The sequence below is a fragment of the Monodelphis domestica genome, chromosome 7 (genome assembly GCF_027887165.1).
Source record: "Monodelphis domestica isolate mMonDom1 chromosome 7, mMonDom1.pri, whole genome shotgun sequence".
Taxonomy (NCBI): domain Eukaryota; kingdom Metazoa; phylum Chordata; class Mammalia; order Didelphimorphia; family Didelphidae; genus Monodelphis; species Monodelphis domestica.
Window position 1 is genome coordinate 101,535,689 of NC_077233.1, and position 21,762 is coordinate 101,557,450.

The following is a 21,762-nucleotide window of genomic DNA, read 5'->3' on the forward strand; positions in this document are numbered from 1 at the left end:
CACAAACTTAATTTCTCAAATGGATTTTCTAAATTGTGTCTATCTTAAAATTAGTAAGCATGTATATATGTTGTTTTGGAAGAAACATCTTAATTCTTAATTGTGCAGAACTTAGAAAATTTTCAGTCTGAATATGAAGTCAGGATTCAATATATTCTGTGTGTGTTGTTGTCTAGCCAGCTTTTGTTTTGTAAATTTGAAAAACTCAAACCTTCCTAGTATACTACTTATCAGAAATTTAGATAAAGTCATAAATCTAGCACGACGCAAGTTCTGTGATCAACAGAGAGGGGAAAGTTTGTTTTGAGAACTAGAATACAACCAACAAGTGATCAAGAAGCAGTTAAGCACTAAAATTTTACACAATCAAGGTGGTGTTCACAAGCTCCTTTACAAACCTAAGATCCTAGCATTACAAAGAAGAAACCTTTAAGATGGAACACATTAGAGTGAAGTATATTTTAATTGAAAAACAAGTCTGAATGTTAAGAGTTAAGAAAGAAAGGTTTAATCAACTTTAAACAGAGAATTTGAAGGTAGAAGGTGTGAATGTTTTGAAGTTAATAAGTTTACGCTATTTTCAGTGTATAAAGCAAGTTAAGAGAAAACAACTAAGCTTTTCCCTCATCTTTCAACAAAGAAACAACTGGGAATTGAAGCCATCATTAATCACTAGTAGAAGTTTAATTCCTTGCAAAACTATTAACTCTTTTCTGACCCAATGAAAAGGGGAGAAGGTATATGAATTGGGAAGAGTTCCCAAAAAGTTTAAACATTGTAGTAGTAGAGGGGGGGAAATCCTATTAGTTGTCAATTGTTGAGTGGTGAGCCTCAGTAAGACCTGGAAAAAATATTGGGAAGAAAAATTGGTAATCACTGTGTGGAAAACCTAGAGGACAAATAAAACCTCCCAGATTTACCTTTAGGTATAACTTTTTGGTCTGTGTGAGCAAAGTCACCAGTTCTGCAAAGCAAAAAAGTTTGTTTGGGATGTGGAATTTCTAAACAATGAAATTGGATTTACAGGAACATACAAGTCTTTTTATAATACCATAATGATTTCTAATAATTGGACTTTATATCAGAATGACTTATAACTTAAGAAGAGAAGAAAATCAAGTAAAAGTTGTGAAATGAAATCTCTTCATTATGTGCATGAATCCTGAAAAATTTTCAGCTTTAATCTGCAATTGGTAAGATTTGCCATTTGAGGTAAAAGTTTTGTGGACTAAAAATAATATTATTTTGAGTTTTGAATCCAGGTATATTTGTCTGATGGATGATGATTGATCATTATGCCAGTAATCTACCATTAAAGAGAAAAGTCACAAACTACTTAGAGAGAATGTGATCACAAACTATCACAGGTGGAGGTCCTCAGCATAACTAGTATGGTATCCTCTGACTTTTTTTTAATAGGAATATTCCCACCTGATTATTCCTGAGTTTGGCTATGAAGTGCAATGGCTACTGTATGATTGATTAATAAATCTGACTTTTTCCTGAAGGCAAAAAGTATTAAATACAATCCTTTCTTTGCTCTTTTATGAAAAAAAAATTCTAAATTAAAGCAAGTGGTCAGTGGAAGATACCAACATAATGCAAATTATAAGATGTGACTGTTTTCAGTCTAATATATGGCCATTCCATATCCCAAACAATCAAGTGAAATGAATTGGTAATTGAAATCACTGATATTTGAATGTACAGCAACCAAATATGTTCTACCTAAGTGTGTTTGTACCCCAACCCAAGTTTTTGTTTTTAAATGGAGTACAATTAATCTCTAGTAAGTTAACTCATTTGTGTATTCATTGAATCTCTGGCGGAAAAATCTATCTACAAGAAACCTATCACTGTCAGAGAAAAGATGGTTTTTGGAACTCAGATAATTACTTAGGATGTGTGAGATCTGAGATGAAGTTTGGTTGACACTGGGGATAAGCTACTGAAATACAAAGAAATTTGATGTTACTTAATGTTGTTAATTGCTATTGTTATGGTTCTGTGCCTCCAAATGAGGTGCAGCATAACTTCAGATCTCTAAGTGAGGTACATTCTATTCCCAAAGATTCATTATTGCCTTTGCTATTCCTATTACTGTATCTGTATACTAATTTCATACTAGAAGTGACTTAGGGTCAGGATAATGACACCTTAGACCTAAATCCACCTCAACTAGCTTTACCTCTTTTCTACCTACAGTAGCAACAAATGGGGAATTGGCAATACACAGTTTCCCTGACAAAGACAAGGTTAAGCAAAAAGGGAGGTCAGTGGTTGACTAATTTGTCTGTTCATCAGGAAAGGCGGGGGGCAAGTCTAATCAATACAGTCAAAGATTCCTGGAGGCTCTCATTGGTTTCCATATCATCTTGTGAGCAGCCACTACAATTCAGGAGAGTGTCAAAGGAATAGATGCCTGCACACTCAGGATTCCCATGGAGCTCCTGTTTATTGTCTATCCTGGACCTTTTCCTGATTCCTTTATTAATAATATTCCCCGTCTTGATTTTTGGTTCCTGTCTCCTAAATGCTCTCACTAATTTTGTTCCTTCTCAGTTATACTCCATTAGATTTCAGATGATAATTTTCATTATCATCCTGCATGAAACTACTCTCTTCCCTTTAGATCAAGCCCATCAATTGCTTTTCAAAAAAAAAAATACTAGAGCCATCACAACATCCCAACTTAGCCTGAAGAAGTTACAGAAATTGAGACCTTTGCCCATTCTACCCAGATTTCTTGATTTATGGACTTTTAAGAGAAGGTAATGATAGAGGCTGGCAGTGGACTATGATAGGCAGTAATAGGAACAGGACCCTCATATTCTAAAATCTTATATTTCTCACCAGTTAGAGCTAATTAAAGATCACTTGCAAAATCTGTAGTTTCAGCATTAGTCAAGCATGAATTGCAGAATCTATATTGTTGATCATTTGCCCATTTTGTATCATCAGTCACCTGTTCTGGATGTATAAAGTTCTATACTGAGCATCAGCTTTGTGTTGCTCTGTTTTATTAATTACACATATTGTTCTTTATTTACCTTAGTTTCGAACTGTTAGGACGGTGCTGTATCTCCCCCACCTCCAACACTTCCATCCCAGAAGGGTACCCAGACTTTTTCTCACATTGACAAATGATGACAAGGTAAAAAATGGGGGGAACATGGGACATGGGCACTGGGGACTCTGACATTCCAGAAGGATCCTCCAAACCTGACCATACTTTTTATTCCCTTTCTCATGACCTGTATCCAAAATTACAACTCCACTTAAATTTGGCCATGCCCATTTTCCAGGGTTATAGAGCAGTTATGAGAAAAAGTAAAGATATTTCTAGAAGTTCCCAGTCCCTAATAAATATGCAAATCCTGATTCACACCTCAGTTTATTTCTCTACACCTGGAGCTGCTACTCCATCACCCATTAGGCTATTTTATTGGTCCCAAGTGTATCTGATTAGTGCCAAGGCTATTCCACCAACTAATAGGCTATTATACCACCTCAAACCTCTTCTTCTTCAAATAAAATTCTTTTCTTACTTCTGGATTGGTCTGAGTTTGAACCTCCCATTCTTGGGATAAGACCATACTATAAACTTGGGTGTGTTTCTCCCACTATATATATATATATATACACATATAGAACATATAGAAGGTACTTTAGTATGGAAAACATCAGCAGCTATGGGTATCATGAAATGTTTTAGGTAGAAGATGGCATTTGAGTTGATTCTTGAAGGAAAATAGGTATCCCAATAGGCACAGATATGGAAGAAATATGTTTTAAAGAAATGAAAGTCAGAGGTGGAACATCCTGTGTGAAGGACAATATACAATTCATTATGGCCACATTGTAGAGTTTGGGAAGGGATCAAAATGCCAGAAGACTAGAAATGTATGAAAGGGAAAAGTTGTGAAGACATTTTAATGTCAAACAGAGAAGTTTGTATTTGAGCCATTATTGTTTATAAATAGGGGAGTACTATGATCAAACCTACATTTCAGGTTTGGTCTTGGGTGAGAGAAGGATTAATGTGGGAGAGAAATTTGAGACATGGAGACCAGAAAGAAGAATCATAAGATTATAACTTTAGAACTGTAAGGAATCTTAGAGGCCATTGAATATAACTCTCTTCTTTTATAGATGAAGGAACTGAGACACAGAGAAGTCAAGATGTCACTAGGCAAGATGCCACTAGGCATCTTAGGCAAGTTACTCTCATGTAATTCTGTTAGCCTCAGTTTCCTCATCTGTACACTGAATTTTGTTTTAGGTTCATTGAGTTCACCCTGTTCAAGTATTACATCCAGTTTATAATGTCCAATAAGCAGTTAATGCTGTGTAATTTAAAGTCAAGAAAAAGGAGCTAAATCTATTGAACCAGGGAACATCTGCTTAGAGAGAATTGAACCCACAGAAGATGACAGAATCACCAAGTAAAAAGTGAGGAGGAAAGGGGGTTCTCAGATGAATGGGGAGCAGCATGCTAGCCCCAGGCCAGTTTATATGTCCTGAATCTGAACTGCCATGACAGACATAAGGGCAGAAACTGGACTAAGCCACAAGGGTCAGCAGCGGGCTCCACAGATTTCTTCCAGATTTCTAAGTTATCATAGTGATGGATTTCCAATGGAGTTTGGAAAGATAGTTGTGGTGACCAAGTAACTGAGGATTTATTAGCAGGAAAGTGACTGTGTCTTGTGTCTTAGCTTTAGCTCCAGAATGATTCACATCAACTAAAGAGTTGGGGCTTGGCTAAAAATTGGGTATGAGGCAAAGATAACTTCACGGACTGAATCCTGTAGGGAACTAAAAATATTATTACTTGCCTCTAAGTTAAAATGCTGGAGAGAAGAAACTAGAGGGAGAATTAGTGATTAAGAATGTGACTCATTTATTACTCACCTGGTGGTAGGAAGAGAGCTCCTCTAACTCGGCCTTCCTTTAACTGGATTCGTTGTACTCCAGGGGTTGAGTACCATCGCTCCACAGTCTCACTGGCCATAAGACTGTCAGGTGAACTACTGAAAGGCTTCGTTATATCATACACACTCAGATGAACCAAGAAGGGGCTGTTTATCACATCCCTTTTCAATAGCCTAGATAACATCTTCTTGGGTTTCATAGACCAGAAGAGGCCCATAGGATGGATACCCACATAGTCCCCTCCAAGTGCTCCTGCATGCTCCAGGTCTACCTCTCCATTTTCATCAGCCTTATAGAAGACTTGAGACTGAAAGAGCTCTCCTCTTTCATCCGTCAATGATGCCTGCAACATTATCAACTGAGAAGGGAGCAGGCCAGTTACTCGGATCTGTAGTGGTACATCCACAAGAGCTGTTTTAGGGTGGACAATTATCTGGGCCATTGCTAGAAACCAAAATTATAGATGTCTCCCAGTACAGCTTTCAGCAAATCTAAAATTTAAAAAAAATTAAGAGAATTAAACAAAGTAGTTGGATAGTTTAGTACAAAGAACATTGGTGTGAGTACAAGAGACCTATCTTTTAGTCCTTGATGAACTAATTATACATGTATCTTTTTCTTTTTTTAATGCTAAGTTCCAAATTCTCTCTCTCCCTATAGCCTCTCCCTCCCCATTAAGAAGGCAAACAATATCATCTGCTTTATTCTATGTAATCTTAAGAAATAAATTTTCTATGTATTTTTGAGCTGAGGGTTAGAATGTAGGATTGGGGGGGGGGGGGGTATAGAGGAGGTCGTTGTTGGTAGAAAGGGAATGAGACCAAATGAGACCAGAAAAGGCCTCCTATTGAAGGTGGGATATAAGCTGAGCCTTCAAGTTAACCAGAGAAGTTAAGAGGAGGTATTGAAGTAGGGAAGATTGCAGGCATTGGGGACAGGAATGCAAAGGCCAGAGAGTAAGAATGTTGGGTGAGGAACAGAAGACACGACACTGCAATTATAGAGGGTAGTAAGCTTAAAAGATAGGAAGGGACCATTTGGGGAAAGTCTTCCAGTCCTAACCAGTTGACTTCATATTTGTTCATGGAGTCCGTAGAAAGCCATCGGCATTTATACAGTAGAATGTTTATATAGTTGTCTCTTTTTTTCTGGCTGGTTCCAAGAAGTGAACTTTCTGTTTGGTTCTACTCTCCTGAAAGGCTGAAACAATAGCATCAGGAGGAAAGTTCTCAAAGGGAATTGTCAAGTGTAACTATTGGGAACATAATCATGTTCCATTACCAATATCCATATGAATATATTTCCAGGTGCCTGAGGTTTTTAGCAAGGAAAGTTTGCAAAGCTGATTGACAGTCCTCAAACCAAGATTCTACAGAGCTGGCTAGGTCAGGATTCTAAGACAGTTGGAGGGAACTGACAACTGTCTCTCTCAAGCTGGGATTCAGACAGGGAGGCTGTGTGTCAAAGAATCTCCCTGAAGAAAACATCTTTGAAGCTGCCTGACTTGGATTATCCTCAAGGAAAGGTTGAGTGTGAGTTCCCTTTTGACACTGGTGGATAGTTGTGAGTAGGATGAGAACTTCCTCCCTTTCTGGTTCTTGTAAAGACCCTATATATGGATTCTTCAGTCTGACCCTACCAAGGACTCTGGAGTTTGTGAGAATCTGGGCCCCTTTTGGACTTTATCTTTTATTTACCTTTTAGTTAGTCAGATTAAGCTTAGATTAGAAACCTTAGTGTGTTGAACTCTGGGTGGTTAGAGATAAGTCACTCCCTGATTCCCCTTATCCCTGTTTGGTTTAATAAACCCCTTTTAAATACAGTTTATTAATGTGATCCATCTGTTAACCTTCCCTTTCCCTTTCCCTTTCCCTCCTAAAATCTCCTTATTACAGGTTATACAAGAAATGTGGTCCTATATGGTCCTTGTATAGTTAAGAAAAATGTCACTGTCAATAATAATTTTAAAAGTTTAACTCTAAAGGCATGGATAAATGTTTGTGACAGATGAGGAAGAATTAGGATTTTGCCATCTTCATTGCTGGAGATAGGCCTAGTGAAAACATGAATAACTTTTATTTGGAACAGTAGTATATACAGGGCAGGAACTTTTGTTTCAAAATATATCTGTAAGATAGATGGACAGATATGTATGTTATTATAAGGGTATGTGTGTACAGCTGTATTGAGAGAGAGACAGAGACAGAGACAGAGACAGAGAGAACAGAGTCAAAAAAAACCACCAGTTTACAGAAAAACCCCTTATTTATGGGAAAATCCAACCCTCAGGTTAAATGACATCATCTTAACTTTCACCCCAGTCACATTCCAGTCTTCCTAAGTGGGGTATCCTCCAAATTAAGCAAAAAATCAAGGATCAAAGTCGGGTTCAAATATACATACAAACCCACAACGGTTTATGATACATTCTGAATTCAGGGCTTATTGGAAGACACCTCTGACAAGCCACTATTGTGTTTTTCTGAACTTCTAGCTGACCTGTTCTCTCAGGCAGGCTCCTTTGAATGCAAATTGCATAGGCTAGGCAAGTAAGAGCTGAAGAGACTAAGAAAAGAGTTATCCCCAAACATGAATAAATTTGTGATAAGAACAAATCAGTAAAATGACTTCCTTTATCCAAATCAGTACATGCTGGCAGGCCAAAATGAATAATTTCTTTCAAAAGGACTTTGACAACAAAAGCCACTGTGGCATGAGTAGTAGGAAATGCTTCCGGCCACCTGGTCAGCTGATTGACTATGACCAGACAAAATTTATACTGTCCAGCTTTTGGCATAAAGATAAAATCAATTTGTAAATGTTCAAATTGTGTGTAAGTGAGAGGAGGTCCACCAAAGGCTTTGCCACAAAAGGCATGTTAATTAAAGGTCTGGCAGGTAGGACAAGCTGTACATACTTTGGAGGCAATTGTAGTTATTCCAGGTGCTATCCATAATCTTTTAACAGAGTCTATAATTCCCTGGATGCCAAAATGATCATGTTTATGGATGGAGTGACAAATTTGGTTATAGAGAGCTCTCGGGAGCAGGGATTTTCCTTCAGATGATACCTATACTCCATTAATATGTTTTGCTTTACATTTTTGCTTCCATTTTCCCACTTTCTTTTCATTATAGGAAAGTGATAAATTTAAGTTATCAATGGTTGTTAATATTAAAATTAATTCAGGCCCTTCTAAGGCTGTGATATCTGCTCAGTTATTTCCCCTAGAGACAGGGTCAGTGCCACCTGTGTGTGCAGAGCAGTGCATGATAGCTATGGCTTTGGGGAGTTGGATGGCAGAAAGAAGTTCAGTAATAAGTGTAAAGATTATTTATGAAACAGACACTGATGCTTCTTAGGGGATGGTATTTGATGAACTAAAGGAGCTAGTTGAGGAGGAGGTGAGGTGTTGAAATGGTAGAAGCCTAGATGAAGAGGCTCCTACTCTCTCTCCCTCAGTCTTCCTGAGCTGTGCTATCAAGGGGCGTTTCTCAAGAAATTGGGGTTCCCCTGTTATGAGTTGGTAATGAGGAGATGAAGGAAAGACTCCTCTATTAGGTGAATTAATGAATTAATAAATATGAATTAGTAATATTACTGCATTTTTGTCCTACAGATTTGTGGGACAGAAATGTACTTTAACTGGATCCTAATATAAGGGGTTGTTATCAATTTATTCTTGTTTCACTCAGAAATTTTATATACATAGACTTTTGATATTTTTATTCTGATTTTGAATATTTTATTTCTCACAAATTTAAATTTTTTCTTCTATTTACTTCTCTTTTTATGTTTTTCTTTTGATAATTGACTCATACACCCCCATAACTCAACCAGGAATCCCGAGTTGATCTGGGTGTTGGTCAACACCCTCCTCAAGGGGTATTATATTGTATTTTCATAAAAATCCAAGATTTAAAATTTTGTTTGAGAAAATTTTCAGAGAAAGAATATTGCTAACTACTTGAATCCAGAGAATGAACTGTTTGGAGAAATATGTCTGCAGAAACCTACACTGCATCAAGAAGATACAGAATTAACTTTTGGGTACAATTGATTGAATTGAATATTTATTTTGAATGTACACTCTTATGACAAAGGGGACTACCCCCAATTGAATTTTTGTCAATGCACCTAACAAACATTGGTTTTGCTTTCTCTCTCTTTTATTTCCCTCTTATCTCTAACTATTGTAGTTTCCTCTTAAAAGGTGCAAATATTGTATACACCTGTAGTTAGAAGATTTTTAGGGGTACAAGATGATTATGTCAAGTGATCAATTGTGGAGACTAGTCTCCCAAATGATCATAGGGAGCCTTGTGAAGATGGGATTAACTTTCTCCTGTCCATTTTTAGATTTAATCACCAGAAGCATATACACACCACTTATACTTGGGTGGGGAGGTCTGTGACCCATGTGTGCAAAAATGAGTGAGGAATCAGAAACCACTGACTGCCCCTGGGCAGTCCTAAGCAAAACCATAGACATTTGTACGTGTAAAAAGTAGAAGGCACAGGAAGTAACACAAAGAAGTGTCTTTAAAAGGAGTTACAGGGGGCAGCTGGATAGTTCAATGGATTGAGAACCAGGCCTAGAGATGGGAGGTCCTAGGTTCAAATCTGGCCTCAGCCACTACCTAGCTGTGTGACCCTGGGCAAGTCACTTGACCCCCATTGCCTAGCCCTTACCACTCTTCTGCCTTGGCGCCAATACACAGTATTGACTCCAAGATGGAAGGTACGGGTTTAAAAAAAATAAAAATAAATAAAAGGAGTTACAGCTTCCTTGTGAAAGTTCTTCATTCTTCAGAGTTCTGAGTTTGAGTTGGAAACTGGTAAAGAAACAGCTTACTGGACCTAAGACTCTGGACTTGGTAATTCTGTTCTTAAATCTCTCCCTTTTGAACTATCACGTGGGTGAATGAAAAAGGCTGACTCCTTTCCTGGATTTTCTGAAGGGACTAACCTCAGGAGAGGCCTCCCCTCTTGAGAGAGGCTTCATGACTGAAGCCCTTCCTTTATTCATCCCCAGACCCTTGGCTCAAGGCTGAGGACTAATTAGTCCTGCCTGGGTTGAGCCAGGGGCCAGAGTAAAATACTTAGTGTGTTAGGTTAGATATCTTACCCTATTCTCTCTGATTTTCTTACTTTCACTCTTTCTCCTTTTGTAAACAAATTATCATAAATTGCTAAAAAATCATTTGGAATTGATTAAATTCCTGGAGACCATACTCTTAAATAATCTAGTCCAACCCCTTACATTTCTGTCCTTTACACACCTAAACTGAGATGATTAAGTACTTTAAGATCTATTTTTCAGTCTGAAAGGGTCAGTCTGGGACTTCCCTAGGGACAAGTTCTCAGGGGACAGGGGCAAACTTGGGGTTCCCAAAAACCCAGTTGACAATAGCTTTTGGATGAAGAAATGTTATTCAGAATTATAAAAAAAAAAAGCCTACATCATTATTAGTTAGAGAAATGCAAATCAAAATAGATCTGAGATATCACCTGATACCTATCAGGCTAAAAGGAAAAAAGGGCCAAATGACAAATATTGGAGAGGATGTGGAAAAACAGGGACACTAATACGTTTTTGGTAGAACTGTGACCTGACCCAACCATTTTGGAGAGCAAACTGGAATTATAATCAAAGAGTTATAAAACTACATATAACTTTTGGCCAAACAATACCACTATTAGGCTTATTTCCTATGGTCATCAAGGAAAAAGGAACAAAACTATCTCTTCATGGGCAGTGTACCCCAAAACCCAGGCAAACTGTAAGCAGAGAAATTCCTTTACTCCCTTATATCCTTGTGACTCCTAACCCAAAACATCTGACCCTGAGAGGATTATCCTCCCTAGATTGTCCTTTAGACTTGAGATGGACAGAGAGACATACCTCTTTGATATCATCAAGTGTATCTCAGACATCCATCTGTCCTCCAAACTATGAGGGTCCCCCTTTGTCTTCAGGCAAACCTCCCCTCACCCCATGCTCCAGTGTACACCACCCTAGAGTAATGTCTACACTGTGGCAGAGTCTCACCTTCACTGTTGGATAGAGGATAAAATCCCCAGAATTGATGTCATCTGGGGGACAGCTTTTCCACACATGCTGTCCTCCCAAGCAGCAGCACCCCATCTTGCTGTTCCACCTTGCTATCTTCCTGGCCATATTCAACATTACTTTCTAAATTAATACATTTTACTTTTTATTTTTAAGCTAAGTTTTAGAATCTTGTATTCTTACAAAAGGTACCCTTTCTGAACCCCAGGGGTCACCTCTAGCACCCCACAACATTTATAACACCTCTATTTGTGGTAGTAAAAAGTTGGAAACTGAAGACATCCATCAATTAGGGAATGACTGAATAAGTTGTGATATATGTTGTTAATGGAACACTATTACCCTAAGAAACATCAAACAAGATGATCACACACACAAAAAAGCCTGGAAAGACATATGAAGTGTTGAGAACCCAGAGAACATTATATGCCATAATTGCGACAATGTATGATGATTAATTGTGAATGGCCAGAGAAGGAGCACTCAGGGAGTCCAAGTTCAGACTGAAGTAAACCATTCTTCACTTGAGTTCCTCTGTGAATTTTGCTCTAATGTAAGCAAATATTTGTCTTGTCTTACAACATGACAAACAGGGAATGTATATTATATTATAATATATGTACAACCTATATTATATTACCTGTCTTCTTGGGGAGGATGGGAGAGACAGAGGGAGAATTGCAAAATGTCAGAAATGATTACCAAAATTTCTGTACACATGTAATCTGGGGAAAACCATTTTTTTAACTGTTGTGGAAATAGATTTTTTTTAAGAGCCTGTGGTTAAACATTTACCATCATGCCCATTTATTCTTTCACAAATATTCTTTAGAGGATCTACCCAAGGCACTGAAAACCTTTAGAGTTTTGAATAAATTCATGAATATCTTTTCAGCACTCGAGATGTTTGCTCAAGTATAGTTGAAAGAGGGCAGAATTAAGACAGAAAACTCAGGTTTAAATTCTGACAATGCTTCTTACCTACTGAGCGACCTTGAGCAAGTTATTTAACTTCTCCTGGCTAAAGCTTACTCATTTGAAAAATGAGGGAGGTCAGCACACATCCTGTGGCCTTCAGCTAAATCCCTGTTATGCAACTCAAGTGAATTTACATCTTTTTATTTATTATCTGCTATGGAAAAGACACTGTTCTGGGAAGCAGCAGGAAATAAAGCTACATGGTCCCAGAGAGCTCATAGGTTATCTGCTAACCAGGTCAAAAAGAAACTTTCTTTCACTTTATATTAACTTTTTTTTAAAACCCTTACCTTCCATCTTGGAATCAATACTGTCTATCGGTTCCAAGGCAGAAGAGTGGTAAGGGCTAGGCAATGGGGGTTAAGTGACTTGCCCAGGGTCACACAGCTGGGAAGTGTCTGAGGCCAGATTTGAACCTAGGACCTCCTGTCTCTAGGCCTGATTCTCAATCCATTGAGCTACCCAGCTGCCCCCTACTTTATATTAATGTCAAGTCAGGTGCTGTGCATATTGTTATCCACCTCCAGGAGGAGACTTCTTATAAAACACTCTAAAGAAAAAAATCAGCCTGGCAATGTGAAACTCTCTCCCTGAAAGCCTGTTTGTTTATTCTTTCCCTCAGTAAATGATTACCTTTTCCCACAGAGTTCCAAGAAAAAAGTTTCTCCATAAGAATATCATTCCCTGCCTATGATGAAATTGTAGTTTCACTTTTTCTCCATAGACTGTAAGATTTGTTCTCAACCTCTCAATCTCGATCATTTGGACTGATGTGACCATACATTATCATACAGAAAATGAACTTCTATTAGGGCACACTACCAGGACAGGATAAACAAGTGCCTCACCACCCGTACAAAGCAGAAAGTGGGAATTCTGTCACATAAGTGCCAGAGTTGTAGGTAAACACAAACTTTGAACTGAAGAACAGCTTTCAATTTTCCTAGCTGCTCCAGAAGGGATTTTCAAGTCTTACTTTCCAAGTACCTGGTCTTCAGAAATATATATATATATAGAGAGAGAGAGAGTCTTCAGAAGTCTTCAGAACTATACTTGACTTCTGGCAAAGCTAGTTTTTCTCACTGGATCTACCCAGCAACTAAGAGAAATAAACAAAAAAACTTTTTCCTCAATCCCTTGATTTCAGACATTCAAAGGCATGCTCCCAACAGCGTACTTACTCTCAGGTTGCCTTCCTCTCCTGGCCCCTTCTGTAGTTTTCTGTTAATCTTTCTTCATCTGCCTATAATGTGACCATTCTTCCTCTCTCTTCTTACTTTTCAGTTCTGCTCCTTTTACAAATTCAGTCTCAAAGTCCACTGGCTTGGGACTCTCTTTATTGGTAGAGATCAATGCCCTGCCCTTCATGAGGAGCAGAGTAGAGTTGGCAAGTAGCAAGAGAATTTCACTATCTTCAGTCTTCTGTTTTTCTGGGTTCCATATACTCTGGGCCTTGCTGTCTCTTGGGTACTTCTAGCTTCCAACTTCAAGAAAAAGATGGAAGTAACCAACTTTACTTCAAGAAATGAAGAAAAAGGCTCCAGAAAGATATGACAAGACCTGGCAATTTCTATCCTGTCCCTATTGATAGCCTGCTTGACTAGAAGCTTCTAGAACTCTCTCTCTCTCTGTCTGTCTCTCTCTGTCTCTGTGTCTCCCTCCACTCTCTCTCTCTCTCTATTTCTCTCTGTTGAGTTGAATTAATTTCCTCCCAGGAGGAGAATTCCTTCACTCTGTATTGTCTGGTATACATTCTCCTATGCACACCTTCTCTGATTTCTGTTCTGCTACCATTTTGAATGAATGTGTTTTCTAGGTTAAATCTGTTTTAGTCATGGAATAAGTATTTGGTGGGAAGAGAGTCTTACCTTGGGCATAAAGCTTATGGTCTTTTCCCTCCTAATAATAAAAGAACAACCAGAAGGTAGCTCAAACCTGAATATAATATCCTGTAGCCTAATCAGATTGAAAAGAAAAGATAAATGCATTTCTAGGCTGTTACCCTCTCCCTGTGATGAGAGCAGACTGGTCAAATTTCTGTTGGTCGTGAACTCCTAATATTTTGACAGCAGGAATCATAACCTCCTTTGGAGACAGGCAGAAGGAGAAGAGGATGTCTATTCTGCCTCCTTTCAAGGCACCCTATGGAGCTTCCAGTCAAGATGGCAGCATAGAGGCAGCAGCAAAAGTTGAGACCTCTGAAAATTCTTCCTTACAGATTAAAAACCAAATGTTCCTAGGGGATTGTAAACCTCAAAATTTCTTAGACTTATAAATGTTGGAAATTTCACCATTGGGATATTTCATACTTGGAAAATTTCTTACTGATAGTCTATTGGAATGGGAACCCCATTGGCATGGGAGGTTCCTTCTCTTCCCTTCTTCAGATTACTTTAGGACAGAAACCTTTTGCTGAACAATGGAAAGGACTTTGACCTATGCTTAAGCATAGAACAGGAATTTCTTTGAATCATGATTGATTTTAGAATTGATACAATGGAGATACTTGGAATCAATCTCCACCCTATTCAGTCCTAACAGGATTGAGTAAGGGCTGCAGCCTAGATCAAAATTTAATTATTCCAATCTCTACCCTACTCAGGTTAACAGGATTTAGAAAGGGCTATAGTAAAGGATCAAAGATTTAATTAATTGAAAATATGACCTTCAACAGACATGTGCAAAAGCCAGAGACCTCTGGGCAGTCCTGGGTTTAAGCTAGAGCCTCCATTGGCACAGGGAAATTGATGGACAGGTGATTGCTAGATGTGAGGACTGAGGGGAGGCAACTTGGATGGTTTCCTTAAAGATAGGGGAGTCTGAAAGACTCGCGGGGGGGGGGGTTGAGAAGTTGGTCAATGTGTTTGGTGTGGCTCTGAGAAGCTTGCTCTGAAGGAAGCTGAAGGTGGGGGCCTCTGAGACTGTTTCTCCATTTTGGTCACGTAAGTAATAGGGACTAATCTCTTTTCTTTGCCCCAGCTATCTAAGGGCTTGGGCCTTTTGGCCCAGCCTAAACAGAAGGGGTATTTAAGCCCTATTCCCTTCTCTCCCTTTTACTCTCTCTCTATCTCTAATTCCTTTCTCCCTCCTATTGTAATTAAACTCCATAAAAGATTAACTGCTGACTTGAGTTTTCATTTAGGAATTACATAGCTGAATTCCTTGGCGACCTTAAATTAATATATATCAGTCTTTAAAGTGATTTCCTTGTCACATTGTGGCGACCACGAAGGGACTAAGTGGTGAGACCGTATAGTAAAAAAGCAAGGAATTTCAAAAGTTTTATTGAGAGGATTCTTTAGACTCCCGTGTGGTCAGCACAAGGTAAGACTCTCTTCCCACCAAATACCTGTTCCATGACTAAAACAGATTTAACCTAGAAAACACATTTATTCAAAATGGTAGCAGAACAGAAATCAGAGATGAAAGATGAGGCAAAGAAGATGAAAGATGACCTCCAAAGAAAATCAGACCAGAAATAAAAGGATGACCAAAAAGCCAGGGATAAAATTCAGGCTTTAAAGACCAGAATACAACAATTAGAAGCAAGCGACTTCACAAGGCAGCAGAAAACTATAAAACAAAATCAAAAAAATGAAAAAATTGAGGAAAATAGGAGATTTAGAAAATCATTCCAGGAGAGACAATTTAAGAATCATTGGTCTGCCAAAATACCATGACAAAAGAAAAAACCTGAACATCATCCTACAGGAAATTATACAAGAAAACTGCTCCCAACATTCTAGAACAAGAGGGAAAAGTAGAGATTGAAAGAATCCACAGATCACCTTCTGTACTTAATCCCCAACTGACAACACCCAGAAATGTTATAGCCAAATTCAAGAACTACCAGACCAAGGAAAAAATATAACAGGACAGAGCCAAGGAACCCTCCTGTTAGACTCCACTTAAAAGGTATGCACCCAAAAAATATTACAAGCTGCTAAGAAGTCATTCAGATACCATGGAACTACAATGAGGAAAACACAGGATCTGGCTGCTTCTACACTGAAGGACCAAAAGGTATGGAATATGATATTCCAGAAAGCAAGGAAATTAGGTCTACAACCAAGAATCAACTACCCAGCAAAACTGACTATATTCTTACAGGGGAAAGTATGGTCATTTCATAAAATAGAAGAATTCCAAGCGTTTGTAAAGAAAAGACCAGACCTGAATAGAAAATTTGATGCCCAAACACAGAAGCCAAGAGAATCATCAAAAGGTAATTAAGAAAGGTGGAAAAAAGAAAAACAAAACAAACTTTTTTAAGGGACCAAATAAGTTAAAATGATATGTATCCCTATAAGAAAAGAGGATATTGGTAACTCTTAAAAATTGTTATTATCAACTGATTAGCTAAAAGATTATACTTAGAGGGAATAGTGACAAACTGTATAGGATGAAATGCCAAGACATAAATATGCATAAAGATATATGTATACATAAATACATATGTGTGTACATACACACACACATATATATACAACTAGAGTTTTTAAAAAGAGTTTAATACTAAGATAAATGGGAAAAGAAACAAAAGGGAGTAAATTTATATGTCACAAAGAAGTGTATGGTGGGAGGGGGAGAACATCAATACACTGGAAGGGAAAAGAGGTTGGAGATAGGAAATACTCAGTTCTTATGTGCATTGAAATTGACTCAAAGAGGGAAGAACAATCAAACACATTGGGGTAGAGAACTGATTTGTGCCCTATAGGGAAATAGAAGGGTAACAAATGAACTGGTGGGGAGGAAATCAATACAAGGGAGGGAGAGGGTGGGAGGTAGTTTAAAAAGACTGTAAAGAAAATAAGAGGGGAATAAGAAGGAGGGGGTAGAGAGGGAAATAAAATAAGGATGGGAATTAGGGGGACTGATTAAAAACAAAACACTGGCATAGAAGGAAATAGCGAAAGAAAAAAGGATAGGACTAGGAGTGGAAATCAAAATGCTGGGAAATACGCAGCTGGTAATCATAACTCTGAATGTGATTGCAATGAACTCACCCATAAAATGCAGGAGAATAGCAGAATGAATTAGAAACCAAACCCTACTACATGCTGTCTACAAGAAACATGCACAAGGAAGGTAGACACACAAAGGGTAAAAGTAAGAGGATAGAGCCAAATCTATTGGGCATCAACTGATAAAAAGAAGGCAGGAGTCGCAATCATGATATCTGACTAAGCCAAAGTAAAAATAGATCTAGTCAAAAGATATAGGGAAGGTAATTACATCCTGATAAAAGGAAGTATAGACAATGAGGAAATATCAGTACTCAACATGTATGCACCAAATGGCATAGTATCCAAATTTCTAAAGGAGAAACTAGTGGAACACAAGGATGCAATGGATCGAAAAACTATACTAGTGGGAGACCTGAACCTTCCTCTATCAGAACTAGATAAATCAAACCAAAAAACAAAATAAGAAAGAAGTAAGAGAAGTGAATGAAATCTTGGAAAAAATAGAGTTAGTAGATATGTGGAGAAAAATAAATAGGTACCCAAAATAATATACCTTCTTTTCAGCATCACATGGTACATTCACAAAGATTGACCATGTACTAGAGCATAAAAACATTGCAAATAAGTGCAAAAGAGTCGGAATAATAAATGCAACCTTCTCAGACCACAATGCAATGAAAATAATAACTAGTAAGGGTACATGGAGAGGCAAATCAAAAATTAATTGGAAATTAAACAATACAATTCTCCAAATTTGGTTAAAGAACAAATCATAGAAACAATAATTTCATGAAGAAAATGACAATGATGAGACATCCTTTCAAAATCTATGGGATGCAGCCAAAGCAGTACTGGGGGGGGGGGATTTATATCCTTGAGTTCATATATTAACAAATTAGGGAGGGCAGTGGTCAATGAATTGGGCATGCAAATTAAAAAACTAGAAAGTGAACAAATTAAAAATTCTCAGATGAAGACTTAAGTTAGAGATCCTAAAAACCAAAGGAGAAATTAATAAAATTGAAAGTCAAAGAACTATTGATTTAATAAATAAGACTAGAAGCTGGTACTTTGAAAAAAATAAAATAGACAAAGTACTGGTCAATCTAATTAAAAAAAGGAAAGAAGAAAACCAAATTGACAGTATCCAAGATGAAAAGGGAGGCCTCACCTCTAATGAAGAGGAAATTAAGGCAATCATTAAAAATTATTATGCCCAATTATATGGCAATCAATATGGCAATCTAGGCAATGTATTAAAAGGGGAGGTTAAATTGTAATCGAGGGGTTAAGTCTTTCAGTATAGAGAGGGGGAAAGAGTGGAGAACCCCCCTTCTCAAAGCAGGGTTCAGGGGAGACAGCTGATGTTTAGGGTTGGCTCAGAGAGAGGAGAGGGGGTTTTGAAGATTTTCCCCCTTCTGCCTTCCCTCCTTAGCTAAGGCTGCTCTCCCAGATTCACTCTTGTCCCTCTTGTTCCCCCTCCACTACTCGAGAAAAAAGGGTCTCCCCTTGATCTGTTCACTCACACTCAGCTTGGGGAACAGATAACTTTTAATGTCAACTCGATCAGGTAATACAAAAGGAATGATGGGCAGGGAAGAATGGGAAAGGGAAGTGGGTAAAAGGGGGTCCCTGTATCTATCTAAAACCCTTTTTCTCCCTCCTCAAGTTTGGGGGGAACTCAGGCTTTGGCAGCCTGAGCCCCCAAGAGAAAGTCAGGTTGACTCACCCTGGGTTTGGCAACAGGAGCTGAAGTAAAATCTGACAGAGATTTAAAATTTCCTTCTCAGGCTTCCTCTTCAAAAGTCTTTCAATTAGGAAATGTTGGGGGAAAGGATTTCTAGTCACCAGCAGGAAAGGTGGATAACCCTCAGGAGAAAGTCTTTTCCCACCTACTCTCTTTGGCTTCTCCAAACTGAGAGCCCAACTTCTCTACCAGCCAAAGTCATCTCCTCAAGATTCCTCAGTCCTGGGGTCCCTCCCCCATTGAGGTGATCAGTTCCACACACTCTTCAGCCTGGCACTTTTATGTGCCAGCCTCTGTCACAAATCCTCCATTTCCTGGTGTTTGCATGGTGTCCCCCTGGCTCACACCAGTTATTTACCTCCTTTGTCTATTCTAATCTATCTATGTTACTTATTGTTCCCATATATCCTCCCACCTCCCAAAATAATAAATCTTATCCTAATCTGTTTATTTGCTAATCTAAATTCCTATCTTATGCTAAGACTGAGTTGTGAGAAGAGGGTTAGGATTATGTACCAACAAAGTTTTGCAATATAACAATTTCTTAACACAAAGGTCATTCCTATTGCAATCAATATAAAATTTAACTCTTAAGTAAAATTGAACATGCCTTATGTGATGCTAATTCCAATATAATAATCAATAAAAATTATGTGTATATATATATATATTAACTTGTATGTAAATGAAATCTGATTTATTCTGTCGCTATGTTACCTCTCTAGTTACAACACTCCCTTTTCCACCCTAAACTATTCTGTCCCTGTCTATTAATGATTAGTAAGTTAACTCTTTCCTTTTTATCTATATTTGTTGATCAGATCATTAGTATGCTACATATATATATATATATATGTCTGAGTTATCTATACACTTACATATGTTACATGTTATTTATGTACACACACACATATATATACATCCTCTGGTACTAAAGATCTATTTACAGATATACAATTTATGGATCGTTCTTATTTACAGCACAGCCCCTAATGTCAGTGTGAAATTTGTTCATATTCTAGATATGTCATGGTGGATGCATATTTATTCCAATATGCATGTGAATGTACTTTCCTATATGTGAAGTTAATGTGATTGGCGATTAATCTTACTTGACCCATTTTCCTGAAGTCCATTCCCCATAATGTCTTTGATTCAAAGTTCTTTCCAGTTGTCAATGTATCTTCCATCCTTTGGTGTTGCTGGAAGTTTGTCACAGGTCCGGATGTCTTCACCTTTACAGGATACATACTTGCCTGTCATCTCACCTTGAAAGACAATCTCTGGTATCCGTAACTACAAAATCATGCATGTGTGTAAGATTAGCGTGTGCGTGCGTGTAAAAGTGAATATGTTGATGCATGTGAGTGAAACTTTATACAAAATGTTTGTGTCATCTTCATGTGTACAAGTGAGATTTTTTTGATAATAAATGTAGGTATCTTTCTTAATGTGTGATAGTAAGGCAATATTAATATTCCTTTGCAGTTGATCGTAGAAGTTAATGATATTTTAGTCTAAACTTGAAATGGAGATTTGTATATATATGTTTACTAATTCTAAGGGATTCTAAATCCACCCAAATAAACTCCCAGGTTCCTCAAGGAACCGCTTCTCCTGGGTTTCACAGATTACACTAATACTCCCTGATCTAACTAACCCAAATTTATACTATTTGTGTTGTGCATTATTCTATTTAGGTTTCACTATCTCTGCTTAGAATCTCTATTTCTTCTTGTGCTATTTTGTTGGATTCATGGACTCTATGTTTATTTATCAAGGGTTGTTCTAGGGGCATCTGTGTTTGAATGGATTCTTGGGCTTACATTAAGTTGTCTTTTGGCATATTATCATGGGTGTAGTGATGTTTAATGTGAGATGTGTGAAACCAAGAATCTTTTCCTATTACTTTGGTTGATTTTGTTGATGATGTAAGAGCTACATCATATGGACCAATCCATCTGGGCTCTGTGGGTTTGTCTTTGGTAAAAATTTTCACATATACTTTGTCCCCAGGCCTGGTGTTACATAATGAGAAATCTAGTGGGACCCTTTGCACTAGTAGTCCTAGCCTTCTTAGTTCTTCCAGCCTATCCTGTATCTGTGCCAGATAGGTGTGTAACTGGCATTTCCCTCTCAATATGGAAACATAAGATGGTTTAGCAGTCCTTCATATCCATACTGGCTGTTCATATAATATCTCATATGGGGAAATATGTAAGTCTCCTCTGGGTTTCCTCCTCAGATAGAACAGTGCAAGTGGAAAAACCTGTGTCCATTTAAGATGAGTTTGAGCACAGAGCTTAGCTATCATGGTTTTTAACTCCTTATTCATCTTTCCACCTGTCCTGAACTTTCTAGTCTATACACATTATGGAAATTACCCTTTATTCCCAGAGACTTATACATTTGATATGGATGAATATTCACAAAAATATAAATTGCCTAGACTAAAAGAGGAAGAAATAGACTACCTAATGTAAACCTTAAAATTTCCCCAAACTATTTTAAATCTAACACTAAGCAACCCCATATCAGAAAAAAGAAATTGAACAAGCCATCAAAGAACTCCCTAAGAAAAAATCCCCAGGTCCAGATGGATTCACAAATGAATTCTATCAAACATTCAAAGAAAAACTAATCCCAATATTATACAAACTATTTGACAGAATAAGCAAAGAAGGAGTTCTACCAAATTCCTTTTATGACACAAATATGGTACTGATTCCAAAGCCAGGCAGGTAGAAAACAGAGAAAGAAAACTACAGACCTATCTCCTTAATGAACACAGATGCAAAAATCTTAAATAGGATACTAGCAAAAAGGCTCCAGCAAGTGATCACAAGGGTTATTTATTATAACCAGGTAGGATTTATGCAAGGAATGCAAGGATGGTTCAATATTAGGAAAACCATCCACATAATTGACCATATTAACAAGCAAACCAACAAAAATCACATGATTATCTCAATAGATACAGGAAAAAACCTTTGACAAAATACAATACTCATTCCCATTGAAAACACTAGAAGGCAGGGGCAGCTGGGTGGCTCAGTGGA

At 37.8% G+C, this 21,762-nt stretch overlaps 1 protein-coding gene across 2 annotated transcripts in view; it reads right to left on the reverse strand.

Moving 5' to 3' along the window:
* Nucleotides 1–19,194, reverse strand: part of LOC100023136 (bile acid-CoA:amino acid N-acyltransferase) — a 29,520-nt gene extending 10,326 nt beyond the window's left edge. Inside the window, exons 1-3 of one of the 2 annotated variants that reach the window (XM_056805295.1) lie at nucleotides 18,686–19,193; nucleotides 13,168–13,470; nucleotides 4,915–5,426 (exon numbers count right to left, since the gene is read on the reverse strand). In XM_056805295.1, the coding sequence (XP_056661273.1) occupies nucleotides 4,915–5,377 (463 nt within the window). In that variant the 5' untranslated portion in view covers nucleotides 5,378–5,426; nucleotides 13,168–13,470; nucleotides 18,686–19,193. Of the gene's footprint in view, nucleotides 1–4,914; nucleotides 5,427–13,167; nucleotides 13,471–18,685 lie in introns of both variants that reach the window. The other variant, XM_056805296.1, reaches the window with a different exon arrangement.
* Nucleotides 19,195–21,762: the final 2,568 nt, after the last annotated feature.